An 18,887-nucleotide genomic window follows, 5' to 3' on the forward strand; every position below is an offset into this window, starting at 1 on the left:
TTTTTACAGTATTAAGATGTTTATTGAAAACTTACAAACATACATTTTTACAGTTACAATGTAAAACAATTCTAATAAATAATAATTAATATTGATGATTTACGATCTATATCTATTGTGCTATTAATAAATATAAATATAATAGTATCTGTATCTGCAATAAATTATCAAATACAGTACAAAAAATATCTTTTGTTTATATATTTTTGGGTAACATCATATAATAATATAGCATTGATTTTTTTATAGACTATCAGTCTATAATACTACACAATAGAGATGTTACGAACTGTTCGATTTTCGAACCGAACTGAACTGGAAATTCCAAATAACCGAACTGAACTTAAAATATCTAATAGTTCCGTTCGATAATCGAACCAGAGAAATAAAAATAAAAGTCGATAGAGTAACGGCTAAAATTATAAATTATTATTAAATAATTAATAATTAATAGATTAATATTAGTTGTTTAATGTTTGCTTGTTTTAAATATTAATGTTTTTAGATTTTTCTTATCAGTTATCATCATATTAATAATTAAAAATTAAAAATCTCATGCATTATTAACTGTTAAAGTATTTAAATAATAGTAGTAAAATCTTTATTCAATAATTCTGAGGTATGGTGGCTAAATGATAAATAAATAAATTTTAAATTTTAAATAAAATAATATCCAATTTAACTTTTAATGTTCGGTTCGAGTTCGATAAAATATTTGAAGAGTTCATTTCGGTTCAGGTTCGATTAAAAGTGTGTAGGTTCGGATCTGTTCAAGTTCGTTAATTTAAAGAAAAGTTCGGTTCGACCTTAAATATTTTGGTTCGTAACATTTCTACTACACAACAAACTTAAATCTAAAGTCTTTAATAAAAACAATGGTAGTAGTAGTTGTTTGTTATTAATAATATTAGATTAGCATGAAATATTAATGTACAAAATCTAGAAAATAAGAAAATAACTTTTATTATGTATATTGTATTACAAACAATAAACATACGAATATTATAAAATTTTCATGGTTTAAGGCATACTAAGGCATGCGTCGTTTGTAATGTCTGTGTACATTTCAGGGATTTAAAATTGTAATATACACTAAAGATTCATCAGATAACACTTATCTTAACTTACCTTTTTTTTTTTTGAAAAAGCAACAGCGTGCTATAGGTACACTAACATTATAATGTTAACTGTCATTTAACACAAGTTTTTCGAATAAAACAAAATTCTACGTGATATATTCAGAAACTGCATCAAATTTTCGACACAATAAGTCACGGTTTTTCCTGAAACCTCGTTAGTTACAGTAACCATACTGGTTAAACAATTACTTTATCAATATTTTATTTGCTCACATTTGAATGCCGCAACTAAACATATAACTGTAGTATTTTGTTTTCCGAAAATTATTGTTCAATAATTGGCTTAGTCAACAGCACAAATATATAATTACAGTTTTTCACGTGAATCACGAGTCGTATAAATAATTTAACACATTTTTATCATTACAGAATAACAATAAAAATTATTATGATGATAATGATACTAATATCGATGTACAACTAGCAACTAGCAGTGTAGCACTCAAGTATTAATATAATGGTCAATACTTTATTGTACTCGATAAGTAGTACATACATACGATTATTCAAGACATAACAATTACGTCGTAATATATTATCATAGTATTGATATCCACGATAATGAAGCATAGGAAATTCGTCGTTTTACGAAAAATACGATTGATAAAGCATCAATAGTGTATATTATCCCGTCAGCAATCAATCATGTTTATATAAATTATTTAAGTATTATTTTATGATCGAATAAGAAGCATTTCCGATGCCATAACACGATAATAAAATATTAACTAATGAAGTCCGTCCGATTGTTTTGGGAAGCCAAAAGCACATAGGGGAAAGAATGGGAATAACATATTATTTATCATTATTTTATTAAAACTAAATAATATTCTAAAATATAATAATGTTATCTGATAATAGTTTGTACGTGAGTATGAGATGGACGACTCGTCGACCGTCGTCGAAAAACAACATGGACGCTACACGAGGAAAAAATCTCTCGAAACGCTTTTCACCGATTTTCGGGCGTGTCCGGTGGATTCCGGGCAATATTTTTTAACACGACTTTATTTTCATTAAAAAGACAACGGATTTATTTTTACAATTATTTGAACAAAATATTACCGATTTCTGATTTAATAAATTAAATATTATTTATAATAGTATTAGAAAACCACGTGATAGAATATGATTGGACACGCGTGTGCTAGGCAAGGACGTAAGCAATATACTCTTGTAACAGAAGACAGAACGGAAAATCATATTTTTTAGCGTCAACCGTCTCACTGCCACACATTATTATCATGTGTTGTAAAATTAAACGTTTAAAAACGAGTGGTGGGAATGAAGAAAACGGCTTCGGCATCAGACGGTAATCTCGCGAACGTTATAGGGGGGAAAATAAGCAACAACGATAATAATATGGACAACGGCCGTAACCGTCCTAAGCGGAACGTTAAAAAATATTTAAAATAATTATTATTATTGTGAACAACAATAATATAGTGCTGTTGTTGTCAAATCGAATCATATTTGTGTAGTTGTGTACTTTCTACTGTGCGTGGCCGCCGCCGCGGTCCTCTAGATCCGATCAAGCATGAGGCGGCTCCGGCGGTAGACGAGTAGAAGTTAGACGGCGCCGGTCGGGGAAGGGAAATATGGCGTTGCTCGTTGCTTTCGTCGGTTCGTCGATTTCTGGCTGCGTGCCGAACATCGTTCCGTCAGCCGGCAAACGGTCTGTCCCCGCTCCGCACCCCACCGACAGATCATCGTCAGGCTGACGGGCGGCCGACCGGCTTACTTGCAGCTGCCACAAGCCACACCCGATGTCGGTGCCGTGTTCTGTTCCTGACTAGGCTGGCCGCCCGACCGACCGTCACCCGCGCACCCCGCCGGCCAAGTACGGTCGACGAATTTGGTTGTCGGTTTGCCGGGGAACGCGCTCCGTTTCGTCACAGAACACGAGACCGGCCGTACCGCATTCGGCGGTTCGTGCGCGCTGAGCCAAAATACGCGTTCTGCGCATCGCTCGACGGCCGCCGACCCGGACGCGATCCCAGCTCTGGCGGCACTTGCTTTGTTTCGTACTTGATGTGAAGCCGGACGGACGTGCTCGCTGCTCCGCCACTTAAAAAAAAAATTAAACGACCCCCGCTTAAACATAAATGATAATATTTCATAATTCATTACTTAACAGTCTTGCCCCAGTCGCACGTTTCGTAACTTGAAAAGTATTTATTTATTTATTGAACTGTTTTTATTTACGACAACTATTTTGTTTTTTTTTTTATTTTTAATGACTTGATTAAAGTTAACTCAGTATTAAAACCAAAAGAAAATCGCGCATTGTTACTCGTTGTTAAACGATAATTTTTTTTTTTTACAACAAATTAAATTTTGTAAATGTTGTTTAAATTTTAAGGTGAGTTTTTAACGTTTATATTTTCAAAAAATTTTTGTTCGCCATATTGTTTATTTCGTAAACGTGTTATTGACGTGTCGTTTTTCTGTTATAGGACTGTGATAAAGCATGGCGGGAGACAACCAACATTTTTGTCTGCGCTGGAACAACCACCAAAGCACGTTGATCAGCGTTTTCGACACGTTGCTGGAGAGTGGCACGTTGGTCGATTGCACGTTGGCGGCTGAGGGTCAATACCTTAAAGCCCACAAAGTTGTGTTGTCGGCATGTAGCCCATACCTAGAGGTGATTATACTTTTTTTACTTAACATCCATGGAATCCTGATCCACGGGTCCGTTATCTTTGTAACTGTAAACGTTTAAAAATATATGATGGGTTAGGTGATGTCGCTGATTTAAGATTTAATCAAAATCGTTATTCCAATCATTTTAAATATATTGGTAGGATTTTAATGAAATTCCGTTAGATAGTTTTGTTATATTCATAAATTACTAGATTTCAAAATTTACTTCGAATACATTTTGAGGTTTCACTGGTTTGTTGTCATTTTGGTGATTAATGATATTATTATATTTTTTAACATCAACTCTGGAAGATAACCGTTAACGGTTATGTAATTTTCGTGTTGTCTATTTACATAGTATCTATTCTTATTTATCCTTATCAATAATTATCTATCAACTTTTTATCTTCAAATTGATTAAGACCCAAAACTGCTTTAGCATAGTCGTAAATTATTTTATCTTGGTGGGTTGGATTGAACCCTGAGTGTATATTGGGTTTTTAATATTTTGTGGGAAGCTAAGTAAGCCACCCTGCGATTTTTGCCCATTTGCTTTGATATTTAATATGTTTTTTCAATCTTTGAACTGAATCATCATTTAATTTATTGATTATAATTTAAAGGATGTTTTACGATCTTAAAATCTATTGTAATCTGGATTTTTCATTTACAAAAACTAGTGTATGTACAGTTTCGTTAATCAGTGTAACCTCTCATTTTCATAATTGTATCAAGTCCTTTGGTTTATCATACCCCCAATTCATATCGCAAGTCATTCATATCATCCCAAGTCATACAGCGTTTTCCATCATACCGCACTTTTGCAACAAGGTGGCACTGGTACAGTTACCGATAGTCGTCATAGTGCGGGCTGGTGCCAGTGTAGATGAATCAAAATTTATACATATCACTGATTTATAAAAATAAAATACTTGATAGGTATTGTGGTACTTATCGTGATAAATGATAAGGTGCAATTATATCATTGCGCTGAGTGCAAATACTGGTATACTGCTGCATTGAGATGAAATGTAAATAGTTAACTCTGTGCATATTAATCTTCCCAATGTAACAGAGATATGCACTGGTGCTGTCAGTGCTATGTGTTGGAAAACGCTAATAGTTAATGTCTGTTAGGATAGTTTTTTTTAGAATTATATTGTGAACACTTGTCTTAATAATTTTTTTAACAAGTAATTATTTTTTTCAGCTATTATTAAGCCAACATTATGAAAAGCATCCAATCGTCATACTGAAGGACGTTAAGTTCCAAGAACTAAAAAGTATGATGGATTACATGTACAGGGGAGAAGTCAACATTTCCCAAGACCAGTTGAGCACGTTCCTGAAAGCTGCAGAATCTCTGCAGATCAAGGGTCTGACTGATGGTGGTGGCAATGAAGACAGCACAGCCTCTCCAGCACCGGTCAAGGCACCTGTTGCCACTCCGGTCAGGAAACCAATCCAACAGTCTGTCACACGTGGTCCAACTACAGTAGCACAGGGTTTAACGATAGAGAGGAGGCCAGAAAGTCCACACATCAGGTCTCGTGATGATAGTGCCTCACCTACTAGAAAACGTAGACGCAACCAGCGTAGGCCGTCGACAAGTGACGATCCTGACAGTCATATTGATACAAGCAACTCCTGTGATGTACCGCCCCTTCAGTCCGGAGCCCTGAGTGGCGTCGGTGTTCCTAACATTCCTGCCACCATAACCAAAGGTGCGCCGTTGGATGACGGTGATCATGAGACTGATAACAGCCGCATCAACAACCACGATGCATCAGCTGCTGAAGGTGTGGCAGGACCAAAGATCGAACCGACTGGTGAACTGATTGAACCTAAGACTGAGAATTTGGAAGATTATAACAACGAAGACAGTATAGAAGACTTGACATTGGATGACGATGACGATATGGACAATAGTATGGACATGTTAAGAGCTGGACCATCACATGATAACTCTAATCAAAGTATGTATGATAAGTAATCATTTGTGGAATGTATTTTTATTTAAATTTTTTGCTTCAGGTTTCAATCAATGGCCAATGTCTGGGAACCAAACCACGGATGAAGTGTTTATGAATGCACAAGAAGCAGTTGGAGCTCACAGGGATACTCAAGGTAAGATTCGATTTCAATTGTACTGCTTCTGAACACATGGCCTTTCATCTGATGGTTCATATGTTTAGAAGTATTGTAAGAATTTGGTGGAATTTTTTTATTCTTTGAAATTTGATCACAGCGTTGATCAACTATGCAATTATAATTTTAATATTTTTACTTTAATTTCTGTCCACCAAGTTCTTTCAATTATAATCATAGAATTATAGCTGTGGCAGAGCCTAAGGTAAGGTTCACATGTGGAGTTTCTAACAGTTTTTTATATACTCACATTTGGACCCAGCCTTGGTTCGGTTTGAGCTTTTGAATGGTACTTTTTTTTTTTTTTTCTGGGCACTTTTTGGCTGTTATTTAGTAACCTGCGGTGTAGGTAAACATTTGCTAACCACTTAATTTTTTTACTTTTGTATATATTTTTTTATTATTTAATTTTTGCAATTACTTTTCCTTATTGTCTTGTTATTAACAAGAAGCCTATAGAGAAATATACTTATCATCTTAATTTAAGTAGGTCATGAGCAATCAGATTAATTTATTAATAATGGTGAGTTTCTCATAAGCACTTTGATCCCCCTCTAAAGATCTCTGTTTGGACTAAAAACTATGTATTAATTTATGTCTTTCCTTTTATTTCTTGAAGTTAAAAATCAATTTGTCAAAAGTTGGACTAGAGCGAAAGGAGGCTCGTAAGTTATTCTTTTGTGACAAATTGACTTATATCAATCCTTTCTTGCTTTCCCTTTGTCTGATATCACAGATAAACTAAAATTTTACTTTTTAACAAATGAGTTTTTCTCTTTGGACCCATGAGCTTTTGATTTTTTAGCTTGTGTTATTTAAGTTCTATAGGTCCTGAGGAAAACTTTTAAATTTTTATAATCCTTACAGAGGTCTGACCTTATCCCTTACAGTAATGCACTTTTATATGTTTAACGTACATACAAATTATTATATTCATTTGGTGAGGGAATTTGATAATTATTTAATTACAATGAGGGATGGATGCAGTTTTGAAAGAAAGATGGTATTGTCATGTCTAGTTACCAATTTTAAACTTGTGTCTATTTTAAAAAAAAAATTAAAGTTAATTCAAAGTAATTCAAAACTTCTAAAATTTAATTTTGCAACACATTCAAAAATGAAGAATCAATTGACCAAAAATTTTTGCTGATTGGAAGGTAAGTATAAGGTAACCGGTAAATAGGGATCCTCCACACCAATTAATAGTTCCTGTATTTTTTCCTTTCATTCCTTATGATCTTAACTTTTAGATGTAACTATTTTATTTTAATATTTTAATATTTATATTGCATAATTATTTTTAAAAGGCCCTTTTAAGGGCCTTGTTTATTGTTTTAATTATTTTCTTAGCATAAGTAGGAAACAAAAATCAAGCAGTCCATTAGTAATAGGTGTTAGTTTGGTTAATATGTTTATACTGGAAGATGGACAAGAATTTTTTGTCAAGTACTATTATTTATATGGTTTTTTTTTGTCCTTCATCTTACTACATGGAAACAACTAGTGAGAAAGAAAGTACGGTAGTATTTGATTTAAGAAGATAAAAATTAAAAAGATTTTAAATGAGGTATAAAGTGAGAATAGTTTAGTTTGTTGATATAAACCATCATTGTACTGTTAATCCATGTCAACATTGATGAAGATTGTCGTCGAAAGGTAGGTGAACATTAAATTTAGCCTGAATATTGTTCTCAATATTTTAAATTAATTTTCAGTATATTAAAATCAATTAATTTTCTTTATATTAAAATTTGTTCATTTGCAAAATATTGAGAACAATTGGTGTTATAATTTATCATTAAGAATACAATATGTGACGTGGTTGGATTTTAGGTTATGTTACCAATTAATTGTAAAATCTCAATTATTATTATTCTTCCTACGTCACATTACAATTGACGTTATTTATATTATATTTATAAGAACATGGTTTTAAGAAATTTGTTCGTTTAGCTACTTATAATTGAGATAGCTATTGCCTCTTGTACTTGTGATAATAGAATCCCATATAAGCGTATCATAATACCTCTTAAGCTGGTTTTCTATTAAATCTATTTAAAAAAGGTTGTACAGCTTCAATATTTTTGTTTTATTCTTTTGAACATGGTTGTTTTATCAACAATACTGCTCTAATTTTTGTCTAATCAATTTTTATATCTAAATTAAATAGATTTCATTACATGCCAACTTCTTAATCTGATGCAAAGGTTGTTAATTGCACTAATGTAAGACAATCTCACATTTTCATTATTGATTCCTGTAACCGTCATACGTTGTATGAAATTAAGAATCATTTAATTCTACTGCTTATAAAACTCATAAATGTATGGAGTATTCTTTAGACTAGTTTTGAGTAGGAAATATTTCAAAGATTGTAAACTAATTTCTAGTGATTATGTAACTTATTGTGTTTATAATTCCCCAATTTATTTGTGTGTTTAGTATTTGCTGAAAACGTTTCAATTGTAAATACAGGAGGCTAATGATACTAATTAATGAATAATTCTGTAATTTTCGAGTGACGAATAATTAGTATTGTCGATTAACCCTGAATGTACCCATAATTTTTAAGGTGATCTCCCCCAATTGCTATTAACTGTCCCTGACCTATGATCTTAATCTAGGGAAAGAGACTATTGATTAGGGGAATATCTTCCACAGTACTAATATGCCGAACACCGATATTCCCTTTTTTTTATATATAAAATAACGTTACTTGTTAATTTAATTTTTTCATCAAATTATTTGCAAATTATATTTAAATTTATAAACTGAAATAATAGGTTTACTACAATAGGTTTTCCGTGGTTTATTTGTGTCCAACATAAAATACCATTTTCATGCTTAAGTTGTGTACTTGTTAGATATCGTAAAATCATTAATTTGGACGTTACATTCAAATAGTTTGTTCTCTTAAAAAAACTGGGAAATTTTTCAATGATTTGAAATAAATAACCCATTTGAATAACATTTAATTATAACAGATTTTAGCATAATGTTAATTAAGAATTGTAGTTTTTGCATGTCTGAGATTAATTTTGTAACGAACACGTTACGTTATTCAGACTTCATTATTATATGACAATAAAATTTACTTTTTGATACTTTTAAGTAAACTTTCTAACAGGTCACAGATTCACAATTATTCTCGGTACCTGAGTAGGCAGTATCTTAATTAGGTAATACACAGCGTATATGGTACAGTTTGCAAGCGGTCATCTGTATTGACGGTTTTTCTTCGGAAAACCTTATTTTAATTGCAACTCGCCCATCCGAGAGCAGTATCTAATATCTACTCGTGTAGTGTAGTGCGTAACTATCGGGAATGACTTGTAACTTGGGAATTCGTACCTCTAATTTCTATAATATGACAATATTTGCACTACTTATAAAAAGTATAATAAATTGCAATCAAGAGTTTTATTTATTACTATAAAGCAGGTGAGTCTGCTTCCAAGTTTGGTAGGCTAAAGTTAAAAGTAGGTCACTAATAGAAATATAATTATACCATCTGATTTTGAACAGTTCAACATCTGTTGTCAGATGGTTAAGCGTAATCAAAGTTTAACCCTAGTCGGTACAACCGGCCCTTAAGTAAACAACTTAAAGCTGCTGACTAAAAAAAGTGATTCTCAATGTCACTATATTATAAGCAGCTTGATATAAACTTTTCAAGTTTTATTTTTACCCAACGAGTAAAGTTTTTATAACATTTATACATCCCGAAAACCAAATATCTGTAACCAGTTTAACAGTGAACAAATACGTATCTACGATAATTTGTATTAACTTCAACCAAAACCTAAAATCGATTTTGTGAATAAATTCTCGGCTTTCCTCAAGGTTTCAGCGCTTTTAAACACTTGTGCTGTGTTGCATAAACATTTAATGAAACAATAGCGCGCTATTGAATGATTAAACTACTTATTTGTTCCTTAAACTAGAGGTTATCAGATCATTCAATTAGTGATCAGATTTTGGCTCACTAAATAAGCAACGGTTTATCCATAGACTTATAAATTATAAGTCTATGGCCTATGTGTTTATCGCATTATAGTTTGTCCTAATATCATCTCGATTTAATGATAACAAACTTAATTAAACACCACATACTAAGTATAAACCAAAACAATTTCATACATATTTTATGCAACACAATCGGTTCATTAAAATAACAATTCATTAAATTATCGCTTTTATGCAACCCGGTATTGAAATTTTAAATTGTAGTATATAATTTCCTCATAGCTAAATAACAACTAGATTCGTTTTCTCACTGAAAAGGCTCACTGAAGTTATCAATAATAGTGAACAGAAACAAAATATTATTGCCGTGCCATAACTGTCTTAGATTCTTGGAGAATGTCTTATTTGGTATACATAGTTATACTGTCTTTCTGATAAACCTTAATCTATTAAGAATTATTTTTAAATTCTATATGTGGCCCTCATGGTTAGCTTTTCAACATATTTTTCCCACTTGTTACGTTGAGTTTGACACGCCCTTTCGCCTGATGTGCACGGACATATCGCTCAGCTCTGAATCTAAACTTCTTATCATTTACTAAATATCTGTGATGGAATTAAATGGGTAACGTGATTTTCTGTCTTTGTCGCACAAATGCTGGCCATGGGCCATCTCTAAAAGAAGTTATGATCTATGGATATGAATATAGTTCGACGTTAAGAAGTTCTTATCGGGAACCAGTGCCGTTCCGGGGTAAATTAAAATATGCCGACTACAATAAATACATTACAAGGCAGAGAAAGAATTTGCATATATTTTGCAATTAATTTAATGCCCAGAAAGCGGAATATGCTTAAGACACAGAGAACATTAACCCAGGGCCCTTATTTGGACAATTAGCGTCCCGGGGAAACATATTTTCGCCGCCCCCCTTCCCAAAACATGCCATTTCTTAAAATTTGGGATGTAACTATTTTTTTGTGTATACAATTTTGGTCCACAGAAAATTAAACTAACTACAAAAACTTAATAATATGCTACTCTCACTAATATTGACCTCTCTCTTAGAAGTTAGTAGGTAGCTCTGAAAATGAATACATTCATTTGAGAATGATACAGGAAGATCTTTAGAGTAATATTTTTGTAAAACTGCTGATTGATGTCTAACTTCAGATGAACTAATTTTAGTAATACAAAATAAGATTTTAAATTTTTCGTTAATGGCTTCGTAAGCTATTTTTCTTTTATTTAAATCAGAAATTAAAGAATCCATTATTGGAATATATGTGTTTACGCCGGAAGAGCTCCTCGCTTAGATAGTTGACTCATACGATTCGCACCACAGGACTAAGGTGTTAGGTAGATAGCTGAAAATCAGGTATTAATAATAGAACAAATTTATTCAACCATACTAACAATTTACAATAAAATAAACTTACCAGAGGATGGCCAATCCATCTGAATATGATATAAATAGGAATTCAATATATAAATTAATTTCGTGTAAACTCCCTTAGACCAAAGAGCAATGTTATATATAATACTCAATAACAATAACATTATCATCAATGACTGCCCCGCCAGCCGCCCCCTAAAATTTGCCACTGGGGGCGCGTGTACCCCGTTGCCCTTACCTAAATACGGCCCTGCATTAACCTAATATACCTAGTGAATAAAACTAAATAACTACAAAAATTGTGGGAAGTCTATCTCAAGTAGTCTAAACGACAAATTCAAATCCGTTTTAAGATTTGTGATTTCGTATTTAGGTTTTGTATGTTTGGAAATGAACGTTTCTAAAAATCTATGTCGCGTGAGTATTGGACAAAGACAAGAGATAACATCAAATTGTTTTATTTATTTTTGTCCTAATTTAAAATTTTGATTTGCATCGACTGTGGATCGATAATAGAATTCTGTAGTAATGTGTTTTTTCGTGGCACATCTACACATCTAGACGACCAATGAAAAAAGGATTAAATATCAATTAAAACTAAAAACATGGCGGTGAGGGGGGAGGCTTAGGGCCTCCCCAATCCCGAATTTATTATTAAATGTTTAGTTAAAAAAAAATTTCAGAAAAAATTGTATATTATAAAATTGACTATTATAAGACATGCACAAATATTTAGATAGAACTAAAAAGGTATGACGGTATATACGATCTACCTGCTATCTAAATCTAAATTCATAAAAACTGTTCTGGAAGATTCCCCTCAATCCACATTCAAGAGGAATCACAAATTAAAAATGCATTGATACATATTATTATCTCGTTTGAAAATTTAAATATCGAATAAGCATACGCTTAAGAAAAGATAACGTTCCAACTAAAATTTGTTTAATAGGTAAATTCTCTGAAAATCAAAGCTAACAGCACAGTATACAAACTATTGAACGAAAATTTGTCCATGAGTGTAAGACGGAGAAAAAATGACCAAGTAGCATCCTCTAAACATTTTTACAGAAAATTAACATAAGTAATATTTAATTTTTTTACAATTCTGAATAATAAATTATTTTTAAAAATTGATAATGAATTTTCATAAGTCGATTTTGATTATGTGCTGTAATTCTAGGACAACTGATTGACATTTGAGATTTTCGCTAAAACTTAACATTATCATATGTCACACAAGATAATATTTTTAAATATTTTAACTCTACGCTATTTATAGAAATGAAAAATGTATACCTAATCTTTTTTTTAAAAATGATAAACAAATGTTGATTCTTTACACTAAGCTTTTTGACTAACTTGAAAATGCAGTGCAATGTTTTTTTGATAGAAGATGAAAAATATTAAAGTCAACTCCATAAAACTGGTTATTTTTTACACGCACTTAGTTGAAGTTTTGACAAAATTCATCAGGATCCCAAAACTACAAATTATATTTTAGTTAAAAATTAATGAAAATTTCTTTACGTTGCTAACATTTAAAGTTTGATAGAATATTTCCTCATAAGTTTTCATACCTACTAAAATATTATACATAAAATATACTACATACTAAAAAATTTAACCGGAATGTAATGCGATTATTTACAACTATATTTACGATATTAAATTTTATTATTTATAAAAGTAGGTTCGGCACCCCGCTAAGAATCCTTTTTCGTATACAATAGAATCATATCATTGAATTAAAATTTAATGCCATCCATTACAATGAGACAGTAACCCAGCCACTTACCAGTTATTTTCACTTATACCTAACTCACATCTATGTGAATATTGTTGAGTATACTCCCGTATGGTTTAATATATAAAGCCATACATTTTTTTTATGAATGATTGAAGATTTGACACCAAAGAATACAAAATTTGTAAAAATTAAATTAAATTAAATTAATTTAATGCTCAACATAATTAAATCTCCGCAAACGATTTGTTTTGTTGTTATTGAAGTAATGCCGATTGTAGAACTTGAAAAATTCCATTATAATTTATTTAGTTAACTTATTCTGATGAAATTTTTTAAATATTTACACTAAATTAAAATAACGTATTTATAATATTATAGGTATGAAAATTAAAATTTTTTGTTGAGATGATCACAAATCTATGGCTTGGTCACAAAGTTTGCAAATTCATAAGTATAAGATGCTCTCAAAACAATTAAAAAATCAGTTTTAAATTGTGTTTAATTTATGAACAGAACAAAACTAAGTCCAACAAGAAGATTCATTGAATTAAAAATGATATTAATACATTTGGGAAAATATAATTTGTCAGATCTTAAATTGTAAATACATTATTATTTATTCATATGCCTTAGTAACAAGTAGCGGCGCAACTAATGTTCAAATCTTGGGGTGCTACAATTATGAATCACAGCCTGCCTCCCCAACTTAACATAATTCCAATATTTAGATTATACTTTTATTATATTCTCAATATAATACATTCTAAATAGTCAAACATAAATTTCTATCAATATTTGCAAATATTTTATTATTCTTCAGGAATAATAGCTAGGTGTCTTTCAATCATATATATAATCATATCATTATTGAATTAGTAAATTGTTGCTGAAGTATGCTGCTTCACAGACAGTTTTTTAAGATCTCTTTGAGGAAAAAGTGTTCGTTAGTCGCAGAACTGACAAGTATGCAACCTGCATTAACTTGTATAAATTTGAAATATTTGTATTTCTTTATTTAGTATTTTTTTTAATGTCATCTGGCCTGTTTTCTAAACATTTTATTAATCAGTATGCAAGATACGAGTAAAAAATTAATGATAATAAAATCTTAAAAAATAAAAGTACATTGTTTAAACTATAGATATTCGTATTTGAAATTATAACAATATGAAACTTGGGAGTGCTTAAAGTAAAGTTGGGGCATTGAGGGTACTGAAGCATCCCCGTAGTTGGGCCCCTCGTAACAAGTCACAAGTAAATTTACTTAATTTTAACCATGATTGTAAATTGTCTACTTATACATCAAATACTGAAACAATTAGAGTTTAAGCTTTAGTAGGATTAATTAATTTAATATACCTGTAATAATTATACATAATAATTTTATAAAACAATCATATTCAGAAACTAATATATTTTATATAGTTTTCTTTAAATGACAAATGTTTTTTTTTTTATAAATTTGTTTATAGATTACAACATATTGCATTATACTAATCTTACACTTTATCAAAACTAAGCATCTAAATTTAGTGCACAAAACATAATATACACATATTTTCTATATAAATAATAAATTTGATCTCATAAATAATAATAATAAAAAAAAAAATTAAATAAAGGTTAGGTATGTAATAGTACAATGAAGAAAGTAATACTGCTCGCGTGTTTATGATGTGTTGTGTGCTTACAAAACAAATAAGAATATTTAACACGGTATGCATATGAAAAAACGCTTGTTGCAAGTATTTATGCTTAAACATAAAATTGTTGTACATAAAATTATAGTTGGAAGGAAAATACCTTTGGAAACATTGTGAGTGCTAGTAACTTATTAATTAAATGCAAAACATCAGGTACATAAAGATTTACATATCTAAGATGTTTGTACAAAATAATTTTCTACTAAGATGAACACTATTTGTAAGATAAAAATAAAAATATAAAAAGGTAAAATGCATAGTTTGTCTAAAAAATAGGAACTATGTAGAAAAAAATTAAATGTTATATTAACTTATGTTTTGAGGTGGTGGGGTGGTATAGACTTTATTACAAATAAAGTAAAAAAGGAAGGATTTTTTTTTAACATTTTAAGAATACATCCATTTACATTATATACATATTTTACATAACAATTTTGTGGTTGAACCATATTAATTATTTAGAATTTGTTTGTACTTTAATTTGATTATTATTAAAAATTAATCTTGTACCTTCAATGATTGCGATTTTTCAAAAAAAAAAAAAAAAATATATATATAATTATATAATTATAATAATCAGAATAATATGGGGTTCAATAATTCTAACACAAGTTTAAAAGGGCTTAGATATTAAAGTTATTAACTATAGAAAGTTATTGCCTTTTGTCTAAGTCTCATGTCCAACTAGGTTACAAATATATTGCTTTGAAAATGACACTGAACTCTAGCGCACAAAATTCTATCTAGTGTTTATTTTTATAAGCAAAACATAATATCATAATATTGTTTCTAGATTATTACCTCCCATTTCCTCCATAGTAGGAATTATATAACATATATTTTTGGTATTAGGAACAATATTACCACCGGAAAAATAAAACTTACGCAAGGTTCTAAATCATATAGGCAAGTCTAGTAAAATAATGTGTAGCTACACGAAAAAGAACCCCTGTACAAACTAGATGAACATTATAATACCCTACAAATTACATTAAAATTATTAATTTGAATAAATTCCTGCAATCGCAAATTTGTACTTCAAGTGTTGGTTTAGTCTTGATGGCTTAATATCTAATGCAAAGTGATGTAAAAATAATAATAAATAATAACTAAAAAAAAAAAAAGAACAGCAATATTGTTTGTACATATTGTTTTTTAAAGCTATTAATGAGGTAGACACAAATGTACTACAAAAAATAAAATTACAAAAAATAATAATAGTTATAATAATATGTTGATTTATATATATATATCTATATATGAATATGTAAATAAATATTAAAAAAGTAACTAGGAACAAGACATATAACTTTTTTTTTATACATAGTTACATTTTATAAAATAGGAAAAATTGCACTCATTAACGGGACAAACTAATTGTAGTAATATGAGGTAGATTTTTTTTTTATAGATTTTACATTCAGACAGTATGTTTCTTATTGCTACTAACTTAACTTTAATAAATAATTGTATTATATAATATTTAATAATATATATATTTCTTATATATATCTTTATTAGAGATCTTAGGTCAAGAGAGCAACATTGCATTTTTAAAATGAAATAATTAATTTGTATATTCTTTGGAAATTAATATTATGTGTTTTATTTTAATACTGCATTTAAAGAGATAATACCACCACCCACCATGAGTCTCATTGAACTGAAAGTGATTAAAATTAGGAATATTAATCAAAATAGTTAGTCATGGGGGCCAAGTGTAAGGCACATTTTTATAAATTGTTAAGTAACACGACTTGGTAGTTTGTGATGGTAACTTAAGTAAAAATAAAATGGTCTATTATAAGCTATTTATTTAACAAGTATTATAATACCATAATAAAATACTACAACCATAAAGGACAAAATATCTTTATGTTAACTATATACTATTATTTGTACTTAAAAAAACTTTGGTATGAATTAAATTATAATATGTGATTAAATGGACGGCATGTAGTACCAATATGTCATTAATTACGCAACCCTCAAAAATATTAAATGGTCACATAATTTATTTTGTTATTGTTTGGAAATACTCAGATATGCAGACATTTTGGTCTATAAAATAAATTGTTATCAAGAGTGTAGATACTCTTATGTAAAACGAACACATATTTTGTACTGTTTTTTTAATTTTTTTTTTTAAATAATTTATATATTATTAAATTGTATATATATATTATATACACATTTGATTTAAATGATTTATTTTCACCTGTGAATTTCAGTTACAAATGGAGTCCCAAGCTACTTAACTACAGATTAAGTTATAATGTTTTATGTAGTTACATAATTTTGATAAGAAAAATACATCAGTCATTTATATATATTCATAAGAGAACACTGTATACATAAATTTATACATTAGTTACTCGTGTCAGAAAATCTAAAATGTATTACTAAGGAAATTATGAGGAGCAAATGTATATATGAAAATAACACCCTGTTTTCATGATACTCCAGTATATAAGATAAATGATAAGTTCATGATTGAAAATGAAACTTATTTCTAAATCTACTGATGTATTTCTTACTACTTATTAATAATAAATTGACTAATAGGTTATTTTTTGAATGTATTATTAATATTGGAACTGTTGTTATTATTAAATAATTCACAAATTAACCTAAAATAAAATAACAATGCAAAAAATAAATAAAATATTAGTTTAAGAATATTGTAATTCAAAGATGAGTTTTAGATCCAAACTATTGAATTTATTTTATGAAATTTTGATTTTTGTATTCGAAAAAATTTGAATATTTCAATTGTTTATGTCCCTTGGAAATGTAAAAAAAGTTAAGACTGGGAGGATGGCACTATAATCTCTCTAAATGTTTATAAGACCAATGTTGTTTTACTCTTATAATTCAATAAGTCCTATTAAGTTCTCCATGATCGTTGTGTTTCTTTTTTATATGTACTTGCAGGTTACCTTTCTGATGTGTTTTGAGCGGGCAGTATGGGCACTGGAAAGCTGGTTCTTTTCCACATTCAAGACGTTTGTGTAGACTTAAGCTAGTTTTAGAGCGATACCTTTTATCACAGTCAGGACATTGAAATATAGGTTCCTTGTCCCTATTATGTCTCCTGTGTCTTCCATAGCCGTCGTGACCAGATGCATCTGAACCAGAATCCTATGTGAAATGTTTTGTTACATTACAATTATTTAATCATCATGCATGCATAAATATTTCTCAATCTTTTTGACCATATTAATTATAATTCATAACATGATATAATACAAATAAAATACTTTACCTGCATATCATAAAAATTTTGATTCATCAATGCTGGAATACCAACAGACGCTGGAGCAATTTTCTCAAAATATCTTTGTGATATTGACAATGCATTGGTTGTTGTCCATGTTTTTGGCTGTTGCGGTTGTTGGGGTGTTGGTTGCTGATTATTCAAGTATTTAATGACACTTGACAAATGATGATAATTGAAGTTGGTCAAATGGTTATTTACCACTCGCTGAGTGGCTGTGATTGTGGCCATATCGTCGCCTGTAACTGCAACCACTAGTTGTTAATATGAGGAGCAGTGATGATAGAAGAAGCTAGAGACATGCTCAGGTGCGAAACAAGAGCGTGCGAAAAGTATAAGCCAATTTCAAAATAAATACTAGTAAGATTATTGCAAATACTACAGAACTACTAATACAGAAACCTACTAGTTAAAATAAATAGGTACACGTATAATTTTATTTATCAGATAGATAGGATGATAATTAATGTATTTAACTAATATTTTAAAAGTTGAATAATATTTTGTCATTATTGAATATTTAACTCTTGATTTGATTTTTTTTAAGTTAGATCCAACGCTGTAAAATTATTTTAATACTCTAAAGTAAAAACTATGACATGATGAGAATAAAAGTATACAAAAAATCAATTAATAGTAAAAATATATCATTTTTTAACTACAGCTGTCTATAAATAAGAAAATAAATGATTGTTTAATGTACATTATGAGTGGAATAATGATTTATATTTTGATGATAATGCTGTTGACCCTACTGTATGTTTTGGCTTGTATTAACATAACACCTGAAAAAAAAAAGCGAATTAGTACATGTTTTAAATTAAAATAATAAGATACATGGGAATCATTATTAATATTCAT

At 29.8% G+C, this 18,887-nt stretch overlaps 2 protein-coding genes across 51 annotated transcripts in view; one reads left to right on the top strand and one right to left on the bottom strand.

The window, feature by feature from the left end:
• Positions 1–3,146: 3,146 nt before the first annotated feature.
• LOC107162837 (uncharacterized) overlaps positions 3,147–18,887 on the top strand; it is a 154,858-nt gene continuing 139,117 nt past the window's right edge. For 49 of the 50 annotated variants that reach the window (XR_016191954.1, XM_015509895.2, XM_089228831.1 and 46 more), the window contains exons 1-4: positions 3,148–3,501; positions 3,596–3,786; positions 4,996–5,761; positions 5,820–5,912. Coding sequence is in view for 49 of the 50 variants with exons in the window: in XM_015509895.2 (XP_015365381.2) it covers positions 3,610–3,786; positions 4,996–5,761; positions 5,820–5,912 (1,036 nt within the window). In the remaining variant the exon portion in view is untranslated. Of the gene's footprint in view, positions 3,502–3,595; positions 3,787–4,995; positions 5,762–5,819; positions 5,913–18,887 lie in introns of all 50 variants that reach the window. The other variant, XM_089228825.1, reaches the window with a different exon arrangement.
• On the bottom strand, positions 14,444–18,518 carry LOC107162840 (uncharacterized). Its single transcript, XM_015509941.2, has 2 exons — positions 18,015–18,518; positions 14,444–17,890 (listed from the first exon to the last, which is right to left on the bottom strand). Exons 1-2 carry the CDS (start codon positions 18,255–18,257, stop codon positions 17,624–17,626), a joined length of 510 nt encoding a protein of 169 aa, XP_015365427.1. The 5' UTR covers positions 18,258–18,518; the 3' UTR covers positions 14,444–17,623.

The sequence above is a fragment of the Diuraphis noxia genome, unplaced genomic scaffold, assembly GCF_037042655.1.
Source record: "Diuraphis noxia isolate RWA-SAM2 unplaced genomic scaffold, SU_Dnox_SAM2 contig0005, whole genome shotgun sequence".
Taxonomy (NCBI): domain Eukaryota; kingdom Metazoa; phylum Arthropoda; class Insecta; order Hemiptera; family Aphididae; genus Diuraphis; species Diuraphis noxia.

Coding starts and splice junctions, on each gene's coding strand:
- LOC107162840 (XM_015509941.2), bottom strand. CDS start 18,257: ATGGCCACAATCACAGCCACTCAGCGAGTGGTAAATAACCATTTGACC. Junction 17,891..18,014: donor AAAATTTTTATGATATGCAG/GTAAAGTATTTT, acceptor CATTTCACATAG/GATTCTGGTTCAGATGCATC.